The sequence below is a fragment of the Panthera uncia genome, chromosome X (genome assembly GCF_023721935.1).
Source record: "Panthera uncia isolate 11264 chromosome X, Puncia_PCG_1.0, whole genome shotgun sequence".
Taxonomy (NCBI): domain Eukaryota; kingdom Metazoa; phylum Chordata; class Mammalia; order Carnivora; family Felidae; genus Panthera; species Panthera uncia.
In genome coordinates, this window is record NC_064817.1 from 86,473,714 (window position 1) to 86,494,399 (window position 20,686).

The 20,686-nt window shown below is 44.3% G+C and overlaps 1 protein-coding gene across 4 annotated transcripts in view; it reads right to left on the reverse strand.

Annotated features, from left to right (window-relative positions):
* The window catches only part of CHRDL1 (chordin like 1), a 117,748-nt gene that overhangs the window by 28,123 nt on the left and 68,939 nt on the right, over positions 1-20,686 (reverse strand). For 2 of the 4 annotated variants that reach the window (XM_049644191.1, XM_049644189.1), the window contains exons 5-6: positions 13,585-13,727; positions 11,850-11,943 (exon numbers count right to left, since the gene is read on the reverse strand). In XM_049644191.1, coding sequence (XP_049500148.1) covers positions 11,850-11,943; positions 13,585-13,727 — 237 coding nt within the window. Of the gene's footprint in view, positions 1-11,849; positions 11,944-13,584; positions 13,731-20,686 lie in introns of all 4 variants that reach the window. The other 2 variants (XM_049644190.1, XM_049644188.1) reach the window with 1 other exon arrangement.

Here is a 20,686-nt window from a genome sequence, read left to right on the forward strand (position 1 = left end):
TGTATTTTCAAGCCTAATCTAAGGACCCCAAAGAGAATAAATGAGAAAAGAAAAAAGGATAGAGTTGCTCTCTGCATCAAATGGCGTTTGTAAACCTAGATTTAATGATTGGTATTGACACGGAACATATACTTAGCATGACCTTCTGAGAAGTTCAATTTATCGCATTTATACCCTAGAGTGTTCAAAGGGCTTTTAGATAGTGTCTTGAAATACTTATAGTCCAGTCAGAATCTTGAAGCATATAGTCCCTGTTAAGTGAGCAGAGAAACAAGCCAGGATCAAGCATGGAGGCTTGATGTAGAGGTTCCTACAAGCACGGGGCTTTAGCATGAACTTGTGTAACACCCTGTAACACAAGTTCAAGAAGAAAGTGTCGCAACACCTAAGCATTTAATGGCAAACAGGCATGTGCGCCTAAATCTGAATTATTTCACTTCACAAAAAACTACTGGAGCCATTACTTCTGTACACACACACACACACACACACACACATCCTCAAGTATGAATGACTACTAGTTTTATGGCTTTGAGCTTTCAAAGTCATCCAAATGGTATTCTCTAAGCTGGAATGTTCTGTAAGTAAGAAGTTATTCCATATAATTTGAACCATATCTAAATTGGAAGAATCTTCTTAGATGTTCCATTTAGTACACCTTTAAGTGATTCTCTAGACCTGGGCAAAGTCTGTCCAGATAGCTGATAACAGGCATGTTCATTTACCATCTCAGAAATACCTAAGAGACAAAATACATACAAGAAAAAAAGGAAGCTGCACTACCCTAAAACCTGTTCCTTTGCTTTTTTTTTTTTTTTTTTTTTCTGATTCACCGGGCAAATTATCTTCCCTAAGAGGGAGATGCTTTTTTCCATCAAAGCTTTATTTTTAAAAAAAGCACCAAAAAACCCCCCAAAACAGTGATTCTAATGGAGACAGATGGATTCTAGTTAATTCCGAGAAGCAACAAGATGTAATTTTAACCAATTTTTAAAACCAAAATGAAAAACAACTCTAGTGTACCGTATGTCAAACAATATTCGTTTAACCTTAAAAGCCACATGTGTTGTTTATTCAAACCTCAATTATATTCTGAGTGGTACCCTATGGAGCTCAAATGGCTTTCTGATAATTGGAGAAATGGAGAACAAGCATTTGAAAAATGGTCGAGAGCTAAGCTAAAATTCAGACTGTTTATAACTCCCACTGCTTCCATTAAACTCCAGTTGGCTTGAGTAGGGTCACAGAAGTAAACCGTGTCCTCTTAGAAGGACTAAGTGTACAGCAAGATTATTAGATGTCCATGAAGATAAGCCTCAGAAAGCAAAACTACGCCAGCATGTGGCCGCTTCTGAACCACACACAACATCATAAACCGCATGCTTATAGGCCCCGATTTATCTGGGACAACCCAGTTTCATGCCTCTTTTTCTGCCAGGCAAAAGTAGTAAGACTACACTCTCACTTTCAGAAGTGTCTTGATTTGGATGCTAGGTTACAAAGTTGCTCTAATCGTAAGGCGCACAGAAATGAAATGAATTCCTGAGATGGAGGGATGGGAGTGATCACTGTGACCAGGGAAAGCGATCTCTGCACTTTCAGAGGAACACGTCCTAATCAGCGGAATCAGGGCACACAGTTAAAGGGCTTTTGAGGGACAGCGAGAGAGGGCAGAGAGGAAGACACTGATCGTGAAATCTCCACCTACTATGTGCCACGTTCTGGGATGGGCCACTTTATAGCCAGTAGACAATACCCAAGCGGCAGATGAAAGACAGAGTGGAAACAGCTGACTTGGGGGCCTCTGCCAAACATCCAATTCTACAAATTCTGTTGAGAGGGAGCAAGCGGGCTGAAATTTGAGCGCAGCTTTAAAGAACTGGGGTATAAGGATTCTCCGCTGGTAGACGTTTGAGCTAACAAGAATGATATACAGTACTTCCAGGAGTCCTCTAGTGTCTTGTGGAGAGTCAGGTTTTCTAGAAAATACTTCACTGTCAAATAAAGCACTTCATTGTTTGGGCTGTCCGTCGATACAAGCTCTTAGCATTTTAAAGAAAGTATCTGCTTGAGAAATGTTAAGACACAGACAAGGGGGACCTCCTGCCAGGAGTAGCCAGCCAAATCTGAAGAGGAATACAAAAGCATTTATCCAGAAAACTCAGAAATACATATTTTTTTTTTTAAAAAAGACCATTATGAGAGTTGCATGTGCTTGCAAGAGGAAATCATGGGAGAGAGAAGAGAGAAGCTATTAGCGAGATGGTAAACAGAGCCCACACTCTGCTCTTCCAATGGTGCTGTGGATAAATAATTCAAGTTTATTATAATAAGGGTCTCTGAGGGGCCTCTGGGTGGCTCAGTGGTTAAGCGTCTGACTTTGGCTCAGGTCATGATCTCGTGGTTCATGGGTTCCTGCCCTGCGTTGGGCTCTGGGCTGACAGCTCAGAGCCTGGAGCCTGCTTCGGATTCTGTGTCTCCCTCTTGCTCTGCCCCTCCCCTATTCGTGCTCTCTCTCTCTCTCTCTCAAAAATAAATAAACATTAAAAAATGTTTTTTTTTTAATGAAGTGGGGTCTTTGAGTCGTCACAATAAATCTGCTGGAAGTGTTATCATATCTGGCCCCTGGGGAGCAGAGCTGTCACGAAGTCTGTTCCTCCCAGTAGCCTCAGAGTTCAGACTCCCCAAAGTTTCTCTACGTTCCCAAGTTGAGAGGTGACACAGCAGTCATGGCTGAGAGAACAACCCAAGCCAGACTGCCTGGGTCTGGATCCTGGCTCTGCCCCTTCTTGCCTGTGCAGCTTTGGGCAAGTGATGAACCTCTCTGAGCCTCAGTTTGCTTACTGCTAAAATGGAGACAATAATGCCTACCCGGGGTGGGGGGTATGTGTGAGGATGAAAAGAATTCGTATGCACAAAGAGCTGAGAACCGTGCCTGGCACACCAAGTGCTACGTGTCAGTTTTATTCCCCTTCTTCTTCCCATCCTTTCGTCCTCCTCAAGAGTAGTTTACCTATGGGGAAAACCCCACCTCAGAGACTCCCATGAGCCTGCGAGGTACCTAACAAGGAAAGGGTCCAGATTAAACAAACAAATGAAACCTAGCAGTAAGGGAAACATTTATGCCTGTACACATTTAAGAGAAATGATTTAAGGGAATCATTTCATGTCTAAATCACTCCACTTTGAAAGCCAGGATCCTGGATACAGGAAAAAAAAATAGCCACAGAGATTCTTTTAGCTCATGGCTTCTGAACTGGTTTAGATGGTCTCATAATTGTGCTAGCCCTGTCCTCATTTTCATCATTTTCAAAGATGCGCTTGGGTTTGAATGCGATCCTGTATTCTCTCTTGGCTTCAAATGAGACTGACGAGGACAGATATCTGCTTCACTGGGAGACAGTGAAATTTGTAGTCATAAAGTGGAGTGACAAAAGTCCAAGTACCCAAAGAAAGAGAGTCCTGTGCTACCGCATCCATAAATGGAAAAGAGCATGTGGATGGAAAACAGAAGCCCAGGAATCCATCAACATTTGCTGCTGGTCAACCTGGGAATGACTGGAAAGCAGTCGTAAGTTCTTAACAGTTGTCAGATAGTTGCTCTTCTTGCTCCTGTTAATCAATGAATCAGACTCATTTCTATAAATACCGGGGTCTTGGCTCATGAAGAGTGTTCCAATGAGAATAATGGATACACATGGCCATGGGTTTCTGGGCAATCATGGCGTCCTGTGAAGTGCTTCAAAGGACAGGCTGAAGGCAGAGTGGTTTTAACCCGGGAAGAAATACTTGCTCCGAAATGCTTCACGGGGAATTCCTTATTTTTACTGTAGAACCAGACTCCTATACATATGAATAACCCTCCAATCCCAGAGTAGGATGGGGCATTGATTCCACACAACCAATTAGGAATCAGGGCTGTTCATTAAGCTCAGTATGAAAATCACTGCTGTCCCATACACTGTCTACAGGGCTTTCTATCTAAGAAGACACACTCTACACATAAGAGACATGCTAAGAAGGAACACAATGACCGCAGAGGGGATGGAGTCCTGGGAGTGTCAGCAAACTCATAAAGATGAATTCTGAGCACAGAGTATGGAGAGAGAACCAAACACAACCTAGGAAACTTCCATGGCAAAAGAAAGCTTCCAGCAGGGATTTGGAAGAAGAGAGGAAGGCAAAGGGTGGGAGAGCTCTAAGGTGGTCCTTTCTTTATGAACTTGAACAGTTCACCTGAAGACAGGGCTAACTAATGGTGGTCAGACTCTTCTGTAGCTCTGAGAAGATCGGAGTGTTTCAATGCATATTGAAGTTTAGGTGAGAGAACCCCAACCCGAAATCATCTAGGACTGAGTTCACTTTTATTTATTTTTTTGAGAAGTGTGTCTCGTTAATGATGTTTCCTTCCTATCGTCATGACCTGGAGATGCTAGTGTTCTGCAGAAAATGTGGACTAAATCAGAAACAACACTAAAGGATCTATATTTGGAGCTGCTGTTATTTTTTTTCCAGTTTTGTTTGACTTGGCAAACTTTGACAACTTGGGTAGATTTGTACCATGTTCAAAAAAATGGACTATATCTCCCACCACTGCCCTCAAGATTTCTGGGTTCCAGCCAAGATGGCATCTCAGTTGTGACTCTGCTGCTCTTTTGGAAAGAGAAATTGAGAGTCTCACGTAAAATGGCAGTTGTCTTGGGCACCGACAAATTGCCTTTAAATAGTTGCTTTCGGTTTCAGTCACCTCAAGGGAGCTTGTAGAAATGGTTCAACTTCATAAGAAGAGATTCCATTTTCTCCTTGGACTCTTTAGAAGTGTGTTGGATAAATGAGCTTGGGTCAAGGAAGTTGCAAGTTCAGCCATCTGTCCTGCCTCCCTAGCTAGGACTGCACTTGGGGAATGTTGTCAAGAGCGCTCCATAGCCGTATGTCTCTTCCTTTTTCACAAATCCACCAAAAGATATGCTTAATCCTATGCTAGGAGAAACAGAGGAATCAGGTGGTTCTTTACCAGTTAAAGAGCCAAGACCTGTGAAATGATTAACAATCCAAGAAAATATTTTGAAATGCTGGACTCTACAAACCAGACTAAGCCCTGAAAGTGGTCCAAGAAGGGGCCCAATGACTAGAGTGATCAGGTAGGGCTCTTTGGAAGGGGTGAGCCTCTAGCTGGGATCTTGAAAGATGGGTAGGATCCCAACCCATAGAAGAGAGGAAGGAAGCTATTCCAAGCTTGTGGGGAGTAAGAGCTAGGAGAGGCACGTAACAGGAGAGAAAGTGGGAAGGAACATGGCATATTTTAGGACACAGAGAAGAGCCAGCCTAGAATAGAAGGTGTGTGTGTTGGTGTCCAAGAAATGAGGATGAGTAGTAGGTTAAGGAAAGGTCAGATTGCTTTATAGAGCACCTTTAAAAAACAATCTGAAGGGAATTCCCAGGTAGCTCAGTCGGTTAAGCATCCAATTCTTGCTTTCGGCTCAGGTCACGACCTCACAGTTTTGTGGGTTTGAACCCCGCAGAGCCTGCTTGGAATTCTCTCTCTCCCTCACGCTCTGCCCTTCCCCCACTTGCACTGTCTCTGTCTCCCTCAAAAGAAATAAACTTAAAAAAATAAAAATACATAAAAACCATCTGAAGGATTCACCTTGGCGAATGTGGTTAAGACACGGTAGGCACTGACCAACATGATCAATAGTTGTGTAAGAAGAAAAGCCTGGGCTAGAGCATGACACACATGTACAGTGAAGAAAGAACAGTTATTCACACTCCTACAACCCAGGGTGGCTGGTTTCATGGTGGGATCAGAAGTCGGGGATCCTGGGAGGGTAAGACTACCCCTAGCTGTGTCCCTAACTTTCGAGTCAATCCTCCCTTACCCTGGGGTGCAGACAGCAAAGAGGAATATGGTGTGAGTTGAGGCTAGAGAGACCGTTCTATGCATCTTCCTTCACCTCCCTGACTAGGTCGACCCCTCTTACTTACTGCCTTTTCCAACACCTTTCTTTGTAGCACGCGGCACAGTTGTAATTTTATATTAGCTTGTGCCGTTATTTGCTAAGGTGTCTTGCCCGTTTAACTCCGCAAGGGTAGGCTCCATGTTCGTTCTGTTCTCCACTGTACCTCCAGCACCAGCACAGCGCTCGGTACTTGGCGGTTGCTCCAGAAATGTCCGCGGGATGAAAGAAAGTAGATACTTACATTCTTTAAACCTATAAAGGGAGAGGGGTGGAACAGAGGTGTTCCCCTGTGGTTGGGAGTGGGCAGGTTGAGGCCGTGATGGGGAAAGCTGAGTAGTGTGGTTACCCTCCTAGGATTATCCGCCTATGCCAATGTGCCAGGCATGTTCTCTCTGCCCCTTTACTTCCTTGAACTGGGAGAGGTCCCTTGTCAGTGTCCTATGAACGGCTCCCGCCAGGTAGTGTAAGAACTTGGGACTCTAGAGCCAGGCCGGCAAAGTTCACATTCTAGCTCTGCCACTTACTACCACGGATCCTTGGGCCAATCGCTTAACTTCTGTGACTCGGTTTCCTCATCCATACAATGGGGATAATAACTGTTTCAACTCCGTTGTGAGGGTTAAACAGGGTATTACACACATAAGGGCTTAGACCACTGCCTGGCACATAGTAAGCGCTACCTATATACACTGTCCATGCAGGCTTGGCTCTCGATGTGGCCAAGAGCCTACTCCAAAAACCTCTCCCTTGTCTAGAGTCCAAGTACACAGCCTTCCCCTTTGCCTTGGCAAGATAGGCAGGAGACAGGAAGCAGTAATGATAAGCGGTAGAGGGAAACCGGGGCCGGGTTTGGGCTTGAGGCCTGCCTGCCCAGAATGTGGCAGTCGTACGCTCTCCAAAGAGATTTTTCCTTCTGATAAAGTTTCCCTTAAGGTTCCAGTGGCTGGTTGCGTTCCGCTTCCAGTCCAGATGAGGTCTGCTCAAGTGCCAGCAATGACACGCCCCGTGCCAACACTCTCCTGACTGTCCTAGGCTCAGGGGCATGTCTAAATAATGGAGGCTGGGGTGGAGATTCAATCTGTGGCCGCTATCGCTATCTGACGCAGGAAAAGAGGCACACGCTAGTGTTTGGTGAGAGTACAGAGAGCCGGTTTCAATGGGGCCCTTTATATGAAGGTTTGCAGGTCCGGCACTCAAAAGGTTATTTCTTCTGCAGTATTTTGCCTGCAATTAGGGTGGCCAGCATAGGGGAGAAGCGTGTCTGCATTCTCTGCTGCACGAGTAACATGCTTATACAAGACATACCTTTATAAAACACGACATTTCGACAGAAAAAAAAAATAACGAGGTGCTTCAAAAATGAGGACTTCAAAGGAGATTCAATCACATTATATACAACTGAAAGATGTAAAGAAATTAAAGGCTGAGAAAAAGGCATCAATTTTATGGAAGTGTAGGATTCAGTCTTCATAGGGCAAGACGAAAGAGAATGACTTATTCAGGCTGCAGAAGAGACGGCGGAAAAAGAACTTCATGAACCGTCAGTTGTGTGAAGGGACAACACGTGATCGGTAATACCTTGCTTTTATGTGTTGCTTCTGAGGACATGAGAAAAGAAATGTAAATTGTGATGAGAGAAGTGTTCAGCAGATGGGGACTCTGTGAACAGAGATTAAGCAAATAAAGAGGCAAGACTATCAGACACAGAGGGGAGGGTGTAGACAACTCTCCCCCCTCCAAGATCTCCAGGTCATCTCAGTTACTTTTTACAGCCTTTCCATGGGTGATAGATATTACATATCTCCATTTTCAGAGCTGAAAAGAAAACAAGGCTGTATGTGGGCCAGCAGCTTGCCCGAGGTAACACCACGAGTAGGTGAAACCGGAGTAAAAGCATATCTGTGTCCTTCTGACTTCAGAGCCTATGTCCTCTGTGCCACGTTGTCTCTCAGATGCAAAATATGTCTGGTGGCAGTTTCCTTTATTTTATTAATTGTCCTTCAGTGTAGATTTGTCATTGTAGCCTTTGCCCCAAACAAAATAACCTCAGCCTGACAACTGGACCGGAGCAACGAGCTGGTTATATTAGCAGCCACATGTATACCTCTGCTCTGTATGGACTCTCTTCCCTTTGGAGCAGACTCAGGTTGGGGCAAAGATGGGCAGAGAGACGAGGAACAAAATACCCATCTTTTCTGGCTTAAATGTAATAGCTGTATTGACGTACAGACACACACACTGGGAGAGACCGCTACCGAAAGATCCAGGGCCTTACTGAAGCACAAACCAAATCAGGCTGTGACTAAATCCACACTGATTTGTGACAACCACTAAACAGAACATATTAAAAGGGATACGCAGAGGAGTGACTGGGTGGCTCAGTCCATTAAGTCTCTGACTCTTGATTTCAGCTCACGGCCATGGGATAGAGCCCCACATCGGGCCCCACATGGGACTCCATATCAGGCTCTGCATCAGGCTACATGTTGGGCTTGGAGCCTGCTTAAGATTCTCTTTCTCTGGCTTTCTCTGCCCCTCCCCACCTCAAAAAAAGAGGGGATCAGCACTCAAAACAAGGTCATTTCTTTCTAAAATAATATTACTCACAGTGTCTTGAAGTGCGACGGGGAGGAAAAACCACCTGGGGATCAGACATGACACCAGGTGATTTCCTACTGACCATGAGCCAATATATAGCCAGCACCACCAACCACTGTCAACCAGTAACTCAGAGGAAGGAAACACAACAATAATACCATATGTTCATTGCATCTAATTCAAACTATAACTTCCTGGCAATACTTCCAAGCTAGTGTGCATTTCTCTCCCTAGAGCAGTGAGGGGGAGAAAAAGATAAATCGGAAATAGTTTCTACCTTAAGGAGCTTATAATTGGTAGGGCGGATAAGACATGGGCACACATAATGGAAACCAAAAGGTAACAAAGTGATAGATGCTACTGGAGAAGGGCCAGTTACATGCTGAGGAGTCTCAGAAAGGAAGGAGTTTTACTCCTAACGTACAGGATTTTTAAAAAGTGCTTCATGGAGGAGGGGGCAGTTAGGCTGGCCGTTGGATAAGCAGGGTTTGGGGGTGGAGAAATTAGGGATGGAGGTGGGAAGGCAAAGAAGAGAGAAAGGCCTTCCGTCTGGCATTTATCATAATGTGACCAGAGGACCGTCTGCATCAGAATTTCAGGCAGTTGCATGTGAGGTACGTCTTGAGAAACCTGTAGGATTTCCACAGGCAGAGATGGACGGAAAAGGGTTTTCCAGAAAGAGGTGGTGTTCCCTCCTCCCAGATCTTGCTGTACATGTGCAGTTGTTACCTAGGCCGCCATTTTGTTCCCCCCAGTTCCTTACCATGAACCAGCTGTCACTCGTTCACCCCAAAGTTGGTTGCCATATGACTGGAATTAGATGCTCTGACCAGAGAGTGACATTCGTTACTTTTCTATTGCTTTCAGGTCTCAGACTTCTAACAGGTTCAATTTAAGTGCACTAAGCTCAAATGTAAACCATTGTTTGGGGCCGCCTCCAGTCACCTACATGGTCTTAGGAATGGCTTCTCAAAGCGCGGCGTATGGACCACCTGTCTCAGAGTGCACAGTGGGGCCTATATCTACAAGCACAATCCGGGACCCCACCCCAAAGCCACTGAATCAGAATCTCTGTAGTGGTTGTCTGGGGATCTGAAAGTTCTCCAGGTGATTCTGAAGCACACTGGAGTTGGAGAAATCTTGAGGGGGAGAGCGAAGGTACAAAGGGAAAAGAGCACAGGAACACTGTGAGTAGAACCTGAGGTACACAAATGGAAGAATGTGGGCCTCAAGGGTTTAGCTGAAGCTACAACATGGGTTGATGTGTTTTCTACTGGCAACAGGCAGCCATTCTTTTCAGTGCCAGAGTGAAGAGGGTAAGCCTGGAGCCAGACAGCCAGGACTCAAACCTTAGCTCCTTGACTCACTAGCTACATAACCTTGGACAAAGCTGTTAACCTCTCTCTGCCTCAGTTTCGTTATCCATAAAGTGGGGATACTAACCATCCTCACCACACAGCGCCCTGACCACTACTCTATATTGTGTCTCTAAACCAGGCATCTGCCCTCTCACACTAGACTCTCACTCCTCCACTTGCCTTCTCCCTCTCCTCTCCCCTTGCTTCATTGCTTCCCTCTTATCTAGTCTGGACACAACAGCCAATGAGATCTTTTTAAGACATCAACTGGTTCATGTAATGCCCTGCTCACAACCTTCTGATGGCTTCCCAATGTACTTAAGAACTGAAATACAAACTCCTTCCCATGGCCTTGAAAGTCCTGTGTGGTCCGACTCCTGTTCACTTCTTCAGCCTCATCTCAGGCCAGTTGACTATAATCACTGTATTCCAGCTACACTGGTCATCAGATCCTTGAATGCTTTGAGCTCTTCCTTGCTGGGGCCCTTGAATTTTCTTTTCTTTCTGCCTGGAATGCTCTTTCCCCAGGATCTTTGCATGGATGGGTCTTTTTCATCTTTCAAGTGAGAGCTTAAATGTCACCTCAGCAAGGCCTTCCCTCCCACTCAATGTAAATGCCATCCCCTCAGTCTTTTATTTGTTTTCCTCATGGCACTCACATATTTATATTTAGATTTTCACTTACTTGTTTGTTTATGATTTGTGTTCTATGGTAGAATGTGAGTTCCACAAGAGCAAAGAACATACCTTTGCTGCTATGTATGCTACATACAGTTGTAGAGGGTGTGTACTGCACAAAAGTGCTGCCGCTAAGGGGGTGCATTCACAAAGATTTTCTGGCAAATGGCAGTAAAGTGTCTTAAATAAAAGTATTCTTTTTTAAATTCGCATACAGATGCCATATAGTCTAGTGGTGCCCTGTATGTTTACTGTATTTACCAATATGTATCTAGCTTCTAGCACAGGGCTGAGCATATGGTAAGTAGATGCTCAATAAATATGTTGATTGGATGGACGGAAAGAAGACAAAATTAGAGTACTGCCAGAGAGAGCCAGAAAAGAGACAGATCAAAGACTGCTGATATAGGAATCTCAGAAGAGGGAATAAAGGAGAAATTAAAGGCGATTATGCTTGACCTTAGGAACCCAGAGTGAAAAATGGCGCCATTATCAAAGGAATGGAAACCAAATAAGAAAAAAATTGGGTTGAGAAGACACTGATGCCATTTGGGCTATAATTTGAGAAGACGATGCCTTCCATTGTGCTTTTACTGAGTTTGTCACCATTGGACGGTGGGGTTTTAAAGAATATATCTACATTTGCCCTGCACAGTCTTCAAAGTGGTCATATCAATGCTTTGCAAGGCCCAATCTTCCTTTCAAGGCTGTGCATGGAAATGGCCTGTGTTTTACAACACAGTAAAAGCTAGAAGAGATTAAGGGAGAAGACACAGAGACACTTTCTCATTAGATGATTGTCACTCTTTCTTTCCTGCCACACTCCCGCATGGTTTCTTTCAGGTGGTTGCCCTTAAAATCAGTGTTTTTTGGGGGCCCCCGGGTGGTTCAGTCGGTTAAGCATTCAACTTCGGCTTAGGACATGATCTCACAGTTTGCGAGTTTGAGCCCCACATCGGGCTCTGTGCTGACAGCTCGGAACCTGGAGCCTGCTTCAGATTCTGTGTCTCCCTCTCTCTCTGCCCCTCCCACGCTCGCACTCTGTCTCTCTCTCCAAAGATAAATAAACATTACAATTTTTTTTAAAAGATCAGTGTTGTTTTTCTCCCTTTTGTGAATCAACTGCCCCGACCCCAACCCTTGGCTCTAAACTAAGGCTACCATAGAAAATTTCCCGTCCTAAGACACTGGGAAGCTATTTTCCTCTCTTCCAAGTCCAGCAGCATCCCTACCTCTTGGGATACGGGGTACCTACCTCTGCACACCTGGCAGCAGGAATCCGGAACAGAGACTGGGAACGCACAGGTTAACTTGGGGCAAGTCTTGAGACCACAATACACGTTTCCCTCCTGCCAAGGAAAAACAGAACTTAAGGTCAGAAGGATCTGGGAATAAGTGTAAAGGCTTCTTAGCTTGGGACCTGGGAAGAGTAGGGACTCAAAATGGGCTACTCCTTCCCAGTGCCCTCGCATAGTTAGTTCTAGGTACTTCCGAAATTTAATTATGCCTTATTTTTTTTTCCTGCTTACTATTTCTCCAGGCCAGAGACTAAGTCATGGAAGAGTTGGTAATCCTCGCTGGGGATCCCCTGAGGTGGTACAGGGTAGTCAGTGAGAGAGCTGCCGTAGCCCCGCCAAAGCCCTAAATATGGTCTTGCCCTTCTCTTCTCTTTGCATTGTATCCCTTGGTCCCCATCGTGCCCCAGCTGGACACTGGGACTTCAGGGAATGCAGATTTGCATGACAGCCCCCCTTCTTTATAAATCTCCAAGCCAGGGAGACAAGTTGTCTCGGGGGCGGGGGGCGGAATGCAAAACTACACGGGCTGATCGGAATGGACAGCTCAATTCAGCACAAGGCAAGCGAGAGAACCAAACTTACTTGCTGTTAGGTCTGTCTTTACGTAGATTCCACCTCCCTAAAGTTCTAGGTTCCAAACATCCTTCCTTACACCTTGTTCTTAATTCTTAGAAGCAATAATTCTGGGGCAAGAAGGCTCCCTAAAAAGTCATTAGGAAGGCAAGGCCACAACCAAATTCTCCCAAACTACTGAGATACCATATTTTTACTACAAGTCCCTAGGGGAAGAGATTCTCAAACGTCCCTTGGCAATCCAGTGTTTAAGGCCGTTACTGGCAATAAAAAGTTTCTACATCTAACTTCATTTCCTCTCACTTCAGGTTAAACGGCCATTTTATTCCATTTTCTGGTTCTACCTATTACATTCTTTGGATTGCACAATTACGTGAAGATACAATCGATTTACTTTACTCCTAGGGTATATACAGTTCTGACAAGTAATGTCACAGGAATAATCATGTTTTGCTGAGAGAGTTCTCAATGCATGGCACCAGGGACAAACTGGTTAGGAGAATACATCAGAGATGGGATCCAAGAGATACCCCCCTTTTCTTGTGAATTGGGGCACCAGGGTGGCTTAGTCGGTGGCATCCGACTTCGGCTCAGGTCATGATCTCACGGTTCGTGAGTTCGAGCCCCGCATAGGGCTCTGTGCTGACAGCTCAGAGCCTGGAGACTGTTTTGGATTCTGTGTCTCCCTCTCTTTTCTTTCTCTGGCCCTTCCCCACTCGCTCGTGCATGTGCACACACGCGCTCCTTCTCTCTCTCTCTCTCTCTCTCTCAAAAGTAAATAAACATAAAAAAATCGTTGAGTCCTTCTAATGAAGGCTTTGCTGCTGTGACTATTAAGAAAAGGAGGACAAATGAAGACCGTCAGCTGATCTTTGTCTATTTAAACAGTCCTAAAGCTTCAAGACCAGCATATAACTGGGTCTGACTTTAACATAGGTCAGGGTTGTTCAGGGTTGATGCAGATCAGGGAGTAGATCAACAGGGAGGCTTAGGATTCAAATGCAATTCATCTTCCATTCAAACACCTCACGGTGTAGGCTCAAAGTAAAGGTGTAAGCACAGAGAAAGCTCTGGTGTTGGGGTAGGGGCCAGCAGGGACATTAAAATGCTGGGTCTTACCGAACAGCTGCACTGGGTGCATTGATTGGGTTGCCGGTTCTGAAAGAGCCCTTCAGCCATGAACAGCTCACCATGTTGGTAAGTGGTCCCGTTGTACTCACATGACTTGCTGGTCACCTTATTGTTCGCTGGAGGTAAGGAGTCTTCTGGGACAGGGTGGAGAAAAACCACACCGAGTATTAGCATCATTGCAAAGAATGTCATAAATCCCAACAGCAGACAGGGCTGTACCATATAGAGGGAGTTAAAAGATAGCCCCGGGGTGCCTGGGTGGCTCAGTCGGTTAAGCGTCCAACTTCGGCTCAGGTCGTGATTTCACGGCTGGTGGGTTCAAGCCCTGCGTCGGGCTCTGTGCTGACAGCTCAGAGCCTGCAGCCTGCTTCGGATTCTGTGTCTCCCTCTCTCTCTGCCCCTCCCTTGCTCATGCTCTGTCTCTCTCTCTCTCTCTCTCAAAAATAAACACTAGAAGAATTTTACAGATAGTTTCTAATTCAGTGGCCGATGACCTTAGATAATATTAAAGCGACCAGACAAGAACAGCAACTGATATGATCACCCATCTGTTCTTTTATTTGGTGAGCATTTATTGAGCACCTATGATGTGCCAGGCACTAGAATGGGTACTAGAGAGAAATCAGAGAAGGACAAGGCTCCTGCCTTGAGGGAACTAACAGACCAGATGAATAACGTGTTAACTTGGCTGGAAGGAGGGAGTCCTTTCAGAAGACGAACCATCTATTATAACTACCCTGGTAACCTTACCCCCTCCCATGTTTTATATCACTCGGTATGTGCTTGTATGTTTGTTCTGGCCCCTGGGGTCCTTGCTTGTTTTTTTTTATTGAAGTATAGTTACCACATGCAGTCTCTGCTTATTTTTAATTCCACCACCAAGATCTCCCCCCTCCTCCCACTCTTTTCCACCTGCTGAAGTCCTGTTCGATTTTGAAGTCTCAGGAAAAGTCCCTTTTCTTCTGCAAAGCATTCTCCAATAGCTCCAGCCCACGATCTGGACCTCTCAAAACATGTGATTTCTGAAGCACACAGTCTGGGACTTGAATATTACTGTATCTCATATTCCTGAATTATAGTCATCTAGCCAACAATTTACAAAGTGATTTCACACAGATTATTACACCGGAGCCTCATAACAATCCTATCAATCAAGGAAGGCAGATCTTGAACTTCATTTTTCATTTGAGGGTAACAAACCTCTGAGGTGGACTTTTCTGAAGTCATGAATGTAGTGAGCGATGGCCCCAAATTCCATCTTCTTTCTATCAGCTTATGTACACATATGCATGTTTTGCTTTTTAAGGACTTGGACGCTGCCTTACGTGTCTCTTTCCTTTGTGGGGTCTAGTGCAGGGTTCCCATGTAGCAAAAACTCAATGCACCAATGCACTTGGTGAGTGGACTCTAAATGGCCTCAAAAAGTCTTTTTACTGGGCTTCCTTAGGACGCATGGTGTGTGTGTGCATGCACGCACACACCCACCCCCCCACGCACACACACCAAACAACCCAGATGAAGCTAATCATTGATGTACAAATTAACAATAGATATAAAAAGAGCTGGGAAAGTGCCCTCTGTAGAATAGTGGAAGAAGAGAAGTCAGAGGAGTTGTGTGTTTTGTTAAGGGAAGGCTCAGACAGTGAAAGCGTCCTTTCCTTCCCATCAGTCAAAGGTATACTGAAGGTGCACCTGGGTGGCTCAGTTGGTTGGGCGTCCAATTCTTGATTTTCGGCTCAGGTCATGATCTCACGGTTCCTGAGTTTGAGCCCCATGTCGGGCTCTGTGCTGACAGTCCAGAGCCTGCTTGGGATTCTCTCTCTCTCTCTCTCTCTCTCTCTCTCTCTCTCTCTGCCCCTCCCCTGCTCATGCTCTCTCTCTCTCTCAAAATAAGTAAATAAAACTTTTAAAAATAGAAAAAAAAGGTATAATGAAAATGAGTCCATCTTATGGGTCAATTATACCTCAGTACGACTGTTTAAAAAAAAAAAAAAAACAGAATAGATGAATCACTAAATTCTACCCCTGAACCCAATATTTTCCTATATGTTAACTAACTAGAATTTAAATAAAAACTTGAAACAAAATAAAACAAAACAGAATAAAATTGTCCTCAGGATGTTGGTGAAAATAATAAAGGTGAATGGTAATAATAATAATAATAATACAGCTAACATTTATTGAGCCCTAATTAATATGCCAGGCACAATGGTGAGTGCTTTTCCATGCATTTTCTCCTTGGCTTTTACTTATTTTGCTGATGGGGAAACTAAGGTTTAAGAAATTAAATGACTTGCCCCAGGTCACACAACTTGTGAGTGGCAGCACCAAAATCTGAACTGATGTCTGATTCTAGAATCATCCGTCCTTGCCACTATCAAGGAGGCTATCAATCACATCAACCTTGGAACAAGGAAGGGGCCATTCGATTTAAAAACGAAAATCAATGGAACATGAAGGTTATGTTGTTCCTTTACAATGTTTTGGCCTAGAATACTTAGAAAACTGATATCACACTTACTTTGGCTTCAATGATTTCTATAACTAACTCAATTCTATACTTTGCTATATAAACTGATCTAGCTTCAATTTCTGAGTAACTTACTCCTTGGGTGTGAACTGATTAATGACCCCTTACAAGATGCAAAAGAAGTTCCTTAAAAAGAAGCCTCAGCTCCTAGAAAATGTTTATTTCTTACCAGCAGACCCTAAGTCCTGGCCCCTGCCCACAACAGGACACAACCAGCCAGATTTAGCTGGTAGACAGGAATGAAACTCACTGGAGAAAGGATAGGAGCAGGGCCCACTCACCCCCCTGGGCTCTAATTACACCAAATATCTGTACTTTGTGGCGAAGGAAAACTGGGATGACCTACAAAATAATATCTACCGTGACTCTTACAGGAGTTGACAGATCTTTGGAATACCAAAAGAAGAAAAAGTGGGTTGGAATTATTTTGCCTCAGAAGAATGTGGATTGATCTTTGAATTGGGCCTTCTACCAAGGGATCAACGGGGGGGGGGGGGGCAAGTGCAGGGTGAGGTTTTCCAGGGGAAGCATGACCTTGAGAGTCTTTCTTGCAATAGTCTGCATAGCGGCCTGGCATGGAGTCTATTAATCTACTCAACAGGAGATGGGGAGAAAGCAAAAGACAGAAAGACAAAACAGAATCAAAGAAAAAGAAACCAACTATGAGCAAGTTAATGCTAGGTTTACACAATAAATTTATCTTAATAGCTTTCCATTTATTCTTATTTCATTCTTTTAATATCCCTAATGGAGTGGTGGTGGGGGCATTATGAAAGTGAGGCTACTGGTACCCCGAAAGATTTGGCCCATGCCACAGAGCTATCTAATAGGAAGCCCAACTCAGACATACAGCTTTCCTGTCTCGAAGTTTATGTTTTTCTTTACACAGAGTGGGTGTTAAAACTGGCTGGCAGGAAAGAAATTAAATCAGTACATGCAAGAGATATCTGTGCTCTCGTGTTTATTGCAGTGCTATTCACAATAGCCAAGATATGGAAACAGCCTAAGTGTCGGTCAACCGAGGAATGGAAAAAGAAACCATGGTATATATACACAACAGAGTATTATTCAACCTTAAAAAAGAGTTCTTGCCATTTGCAACAATACTGGATAGACCTGGAGGACAGTATGCTAGGTGACATAAGTCAGATACAGAGGTAAAAAAAAAAAAAAAAAAAAAAAAGGCATGATTTCCCTTTTGGTGAAATCTAAAAAATGTCAAATAATAGAAGCAGAAGGTAGAATGGTGGTTCCCGGGGTCTGCGGTTCAGGGAGAAGGGGAGATGTTGGTCAAAGGGTATAAAGCTGCAGTTATGTAAGATGAATACGGCTGGAGAGCTAATGTACAGCGTGATGACTATAATTAATAATATTGTGTTGGGTCCCGGAAATCGGCTAAGAGAGAAGATTTCAGGTGTTCTCACCACAAAACAAACGCGAACTATGTGAGGAGATGATGTTAATTAGCTGGACCACAGTAATCAATTCAATCTGTTTATGTATAACAAATAAGCATGTTGTACACCTTAAATGTATACAATTTTTGCTAAAGAAAAGCATGTTTTTCACACTGGGAGACAAAGACCACTGAGTCAAAAATCCCAGCTTAGGTATCCACACTCCACAACCTTACACAAGCCACTTTACCCCTCTGGGTTTCAATTTTTCTTTCTTTCTTTTTTTTTTTAGGGTTTATTTACTTATTTTGAGAGAAAGAGGGGGGAAACAGAGACAGAGAGAGCAAAAGAGAAAGAGAACGAGTGGAGAAGGGGCAGAGAAAGAGAGAGAGAATCCCAGGCAGGCTCCACTATCAGCGTGGAGCCCGATGTGGGGATCGATCTCATGATCATGAGACCATGGCCTGAGCCAAAATCAAGAGTCAGACGCTCAACTGACTGAGCCACCCAGGCACCCCAAGGGGTCTCAATTTTTCTAAGAATAGGACATACGGAAGTGTTGAGTCACTGTATCATACACCTGAAACTAACCTAACACTGTATGTTAACTATACTGGAATTAAAATTTAAAAACATATATTTAAAAAGCCGCCCCCAAAACTTAGTGGATTAAAACTATAAGAACTAATAATAATAATAATTACTTAATTAATTAATTAAACAGGCATGGATTCAAATGCTAGCTGCACAGTAAAGTGGAACAGCAAGGCCCTTACATTTTTCATTTATAATGCAAAGGAAAGAATGCATTCTCAGAAATTAATTAATTAATTAAGTTTGGAGAAGTGATTTGGAAGTGATTTGGAACCTGAAGTTTTATCTAATAAAAATGGGTAGTTGTTTCATTAAAAAAAAAAAAAAAAAAAAGAATGGGACGTGGGAGTTAAATTTCCCCTTACATCTTTAAAATTGTTTTTTAATGTGTATTTATTTTTGACTGAGAGAGAGACAGAGAGAGAGGGAGACACAGAATCCAAAGCAGGCTCCAGGCTCCGAGCTGTCAGCACAGAGCCTGATGCGGGGTTCAAACTCATGAACCGTGAGATCATGACCTGAGCCAAAGTTGAATGCTCAACCAACTGAGCCACCCAGGCACCCCTTGCCTTGGATTTTAGAAGGCCAACACAGCATGCAAGGAACCACAGAAGCAAGGAAGGCCACCTGGTACTCTACCCTCTGCCTTCCTCGATTTTCCAAGGTGGCCGGGCTTCTAACCAACTATCCTTGGAACACATTCGGTGTTCCTGGCTGAAAAGTGGCAGAAAATGCGTCCAAAGCATAGCTGGCCTCAAAGCCCCTCAGGGGAGTGCTACTCTGAGGAGAGGCGGGGCAAGGACATCGTGGGGTAAGCAGACCAGCACAATGCCATCTGACTATAGTTATGCCAGGAATAGAAACTACTTCTTCCACGCACCCCCCCCCATCCCATTAGGGATGGTCTTATAAATAGCAGAACTATGACTTCCGGGGGGCTCAAAAAACACTCCCCTATCCTAAATATCTCTTCCTTCCTTTTCTCTCACTGCTACCTCAAATGCCATCATTAGAAGTCCATTACTTTGGGGTAAATGGTTGTCTTTGGGCAATCAGATTTTATAATCCCAATACTTCTGCGAGAGGTTACACATTGGCAGGAACATCTTAGTATGAATAGCCTTGCCACAAGTTTGTTTGGTTTTGTTTTGTTTCTCTTCAGAGAAACTGACACATTTTAACCAAGAAGTCTGTGGTCCTATCCCACTTCCTTTGGTACACCATTCTCTCCCCTCCTGGCACTAGCCTTCTTCCCACCCTCGGGAACCCAAAGTCCTCATGCCAGCTGCTGACTTCTCCACTCTCCCTACCCTCAAATTTCTATTTTCTTAGTGGGCCACTTCTTGGCTCTTCAGAAAGGTCACTTGTACGTCAGGAGACAAATCAGGTCCCAGTGTTTATGAGAGATGCAAACCCCTCCAGAGCTCCCAGTTGCCAATCTCCTGGTCTCCAAGACTCTCCCTTCTTTTGCCATTGCTGCCATTACTCAGGTTCCTACTTTACTCTTGATGGCTCAGCCCGGTGCTAATGTGTCCAGTCTCGTTCTCTGTCATCCGACTGGTCGGCTCCCAGCACATATGCAGACCGTGCCAGAGGTGGTGGTGGAGGGGGAATTGAGAGATGAAGGTACAAGCCTTGAAGGAAGAGGTTACCTTCCCTTTAATTATGATCACACACACACACACACACACACATCCTGAAAAAACCCAAAGAACATAGAGGGATTCCCTTCTTTCCATGGGTAACTGGACATTTAATTAAACGACGTTTGCTTTGTGTTTATGTGTACGGTAGGTAAATAGGGCATGTCCCTAACTTCAAGAAGAATCCTGCTGTCCTCAGAGGGGCTGGCACAAAAAGATGTTAAATGAGAACATATTTAAATAAGTCATAAAGGTGAAGGCTAGAAGAGAGGTCAGATTATCTATCACAAATTGGCAAACTATGCCAAGTGGGAAAGAATACCACCTGCATCACTAACGATTTCAGTCAGACACTAGAAAGCTGTATTTCTCATTCCAAAATTAAGTTTCAAGAGTTTATGTTGGAAAGAAATTCTACTTGAAGGCCAGAGGCTAGACTAGGTGACTATTCTGGGTGTCTTCCAACCAGAGAAAGACAATCCTACAAAACTGGTCACGGAAGCCCAGCTGTCCTCCCACTAGTGGAACAGACCCTAGTCAGGACTCTGTGTTCCCAATCCGACCACAATAAGATGGTTCTTTGCCACTGAAACTATCCGGCACCTCTGGGGCAAGTGTGAGCTATGCGGTGCTTTCTAAAACACACTGTTTTAGAGCGTGTAAATTTGGGCTGGCTCTTAGGCCTTGGCCCAGATGGAAAGAAAGCAGACAGCTAAGGATGCTCGTGGGAGACCACTTATGCTCCATCAAGGAGTGCTGCTGTAGTGAGAGAGGGACAGCGGGGTGCTGTGTCTTGTTTCTTTGGGATGCTCAGTAAAAGTGAAGGTACTGCTTCAAGTGGGTCTAGCGGCCACAGCAGCGATGCCTACCATTCAGATCTCTTCCTTTCCATGCTCCAACCGCTCCCGCTTCTTCTTTCCCTGGGC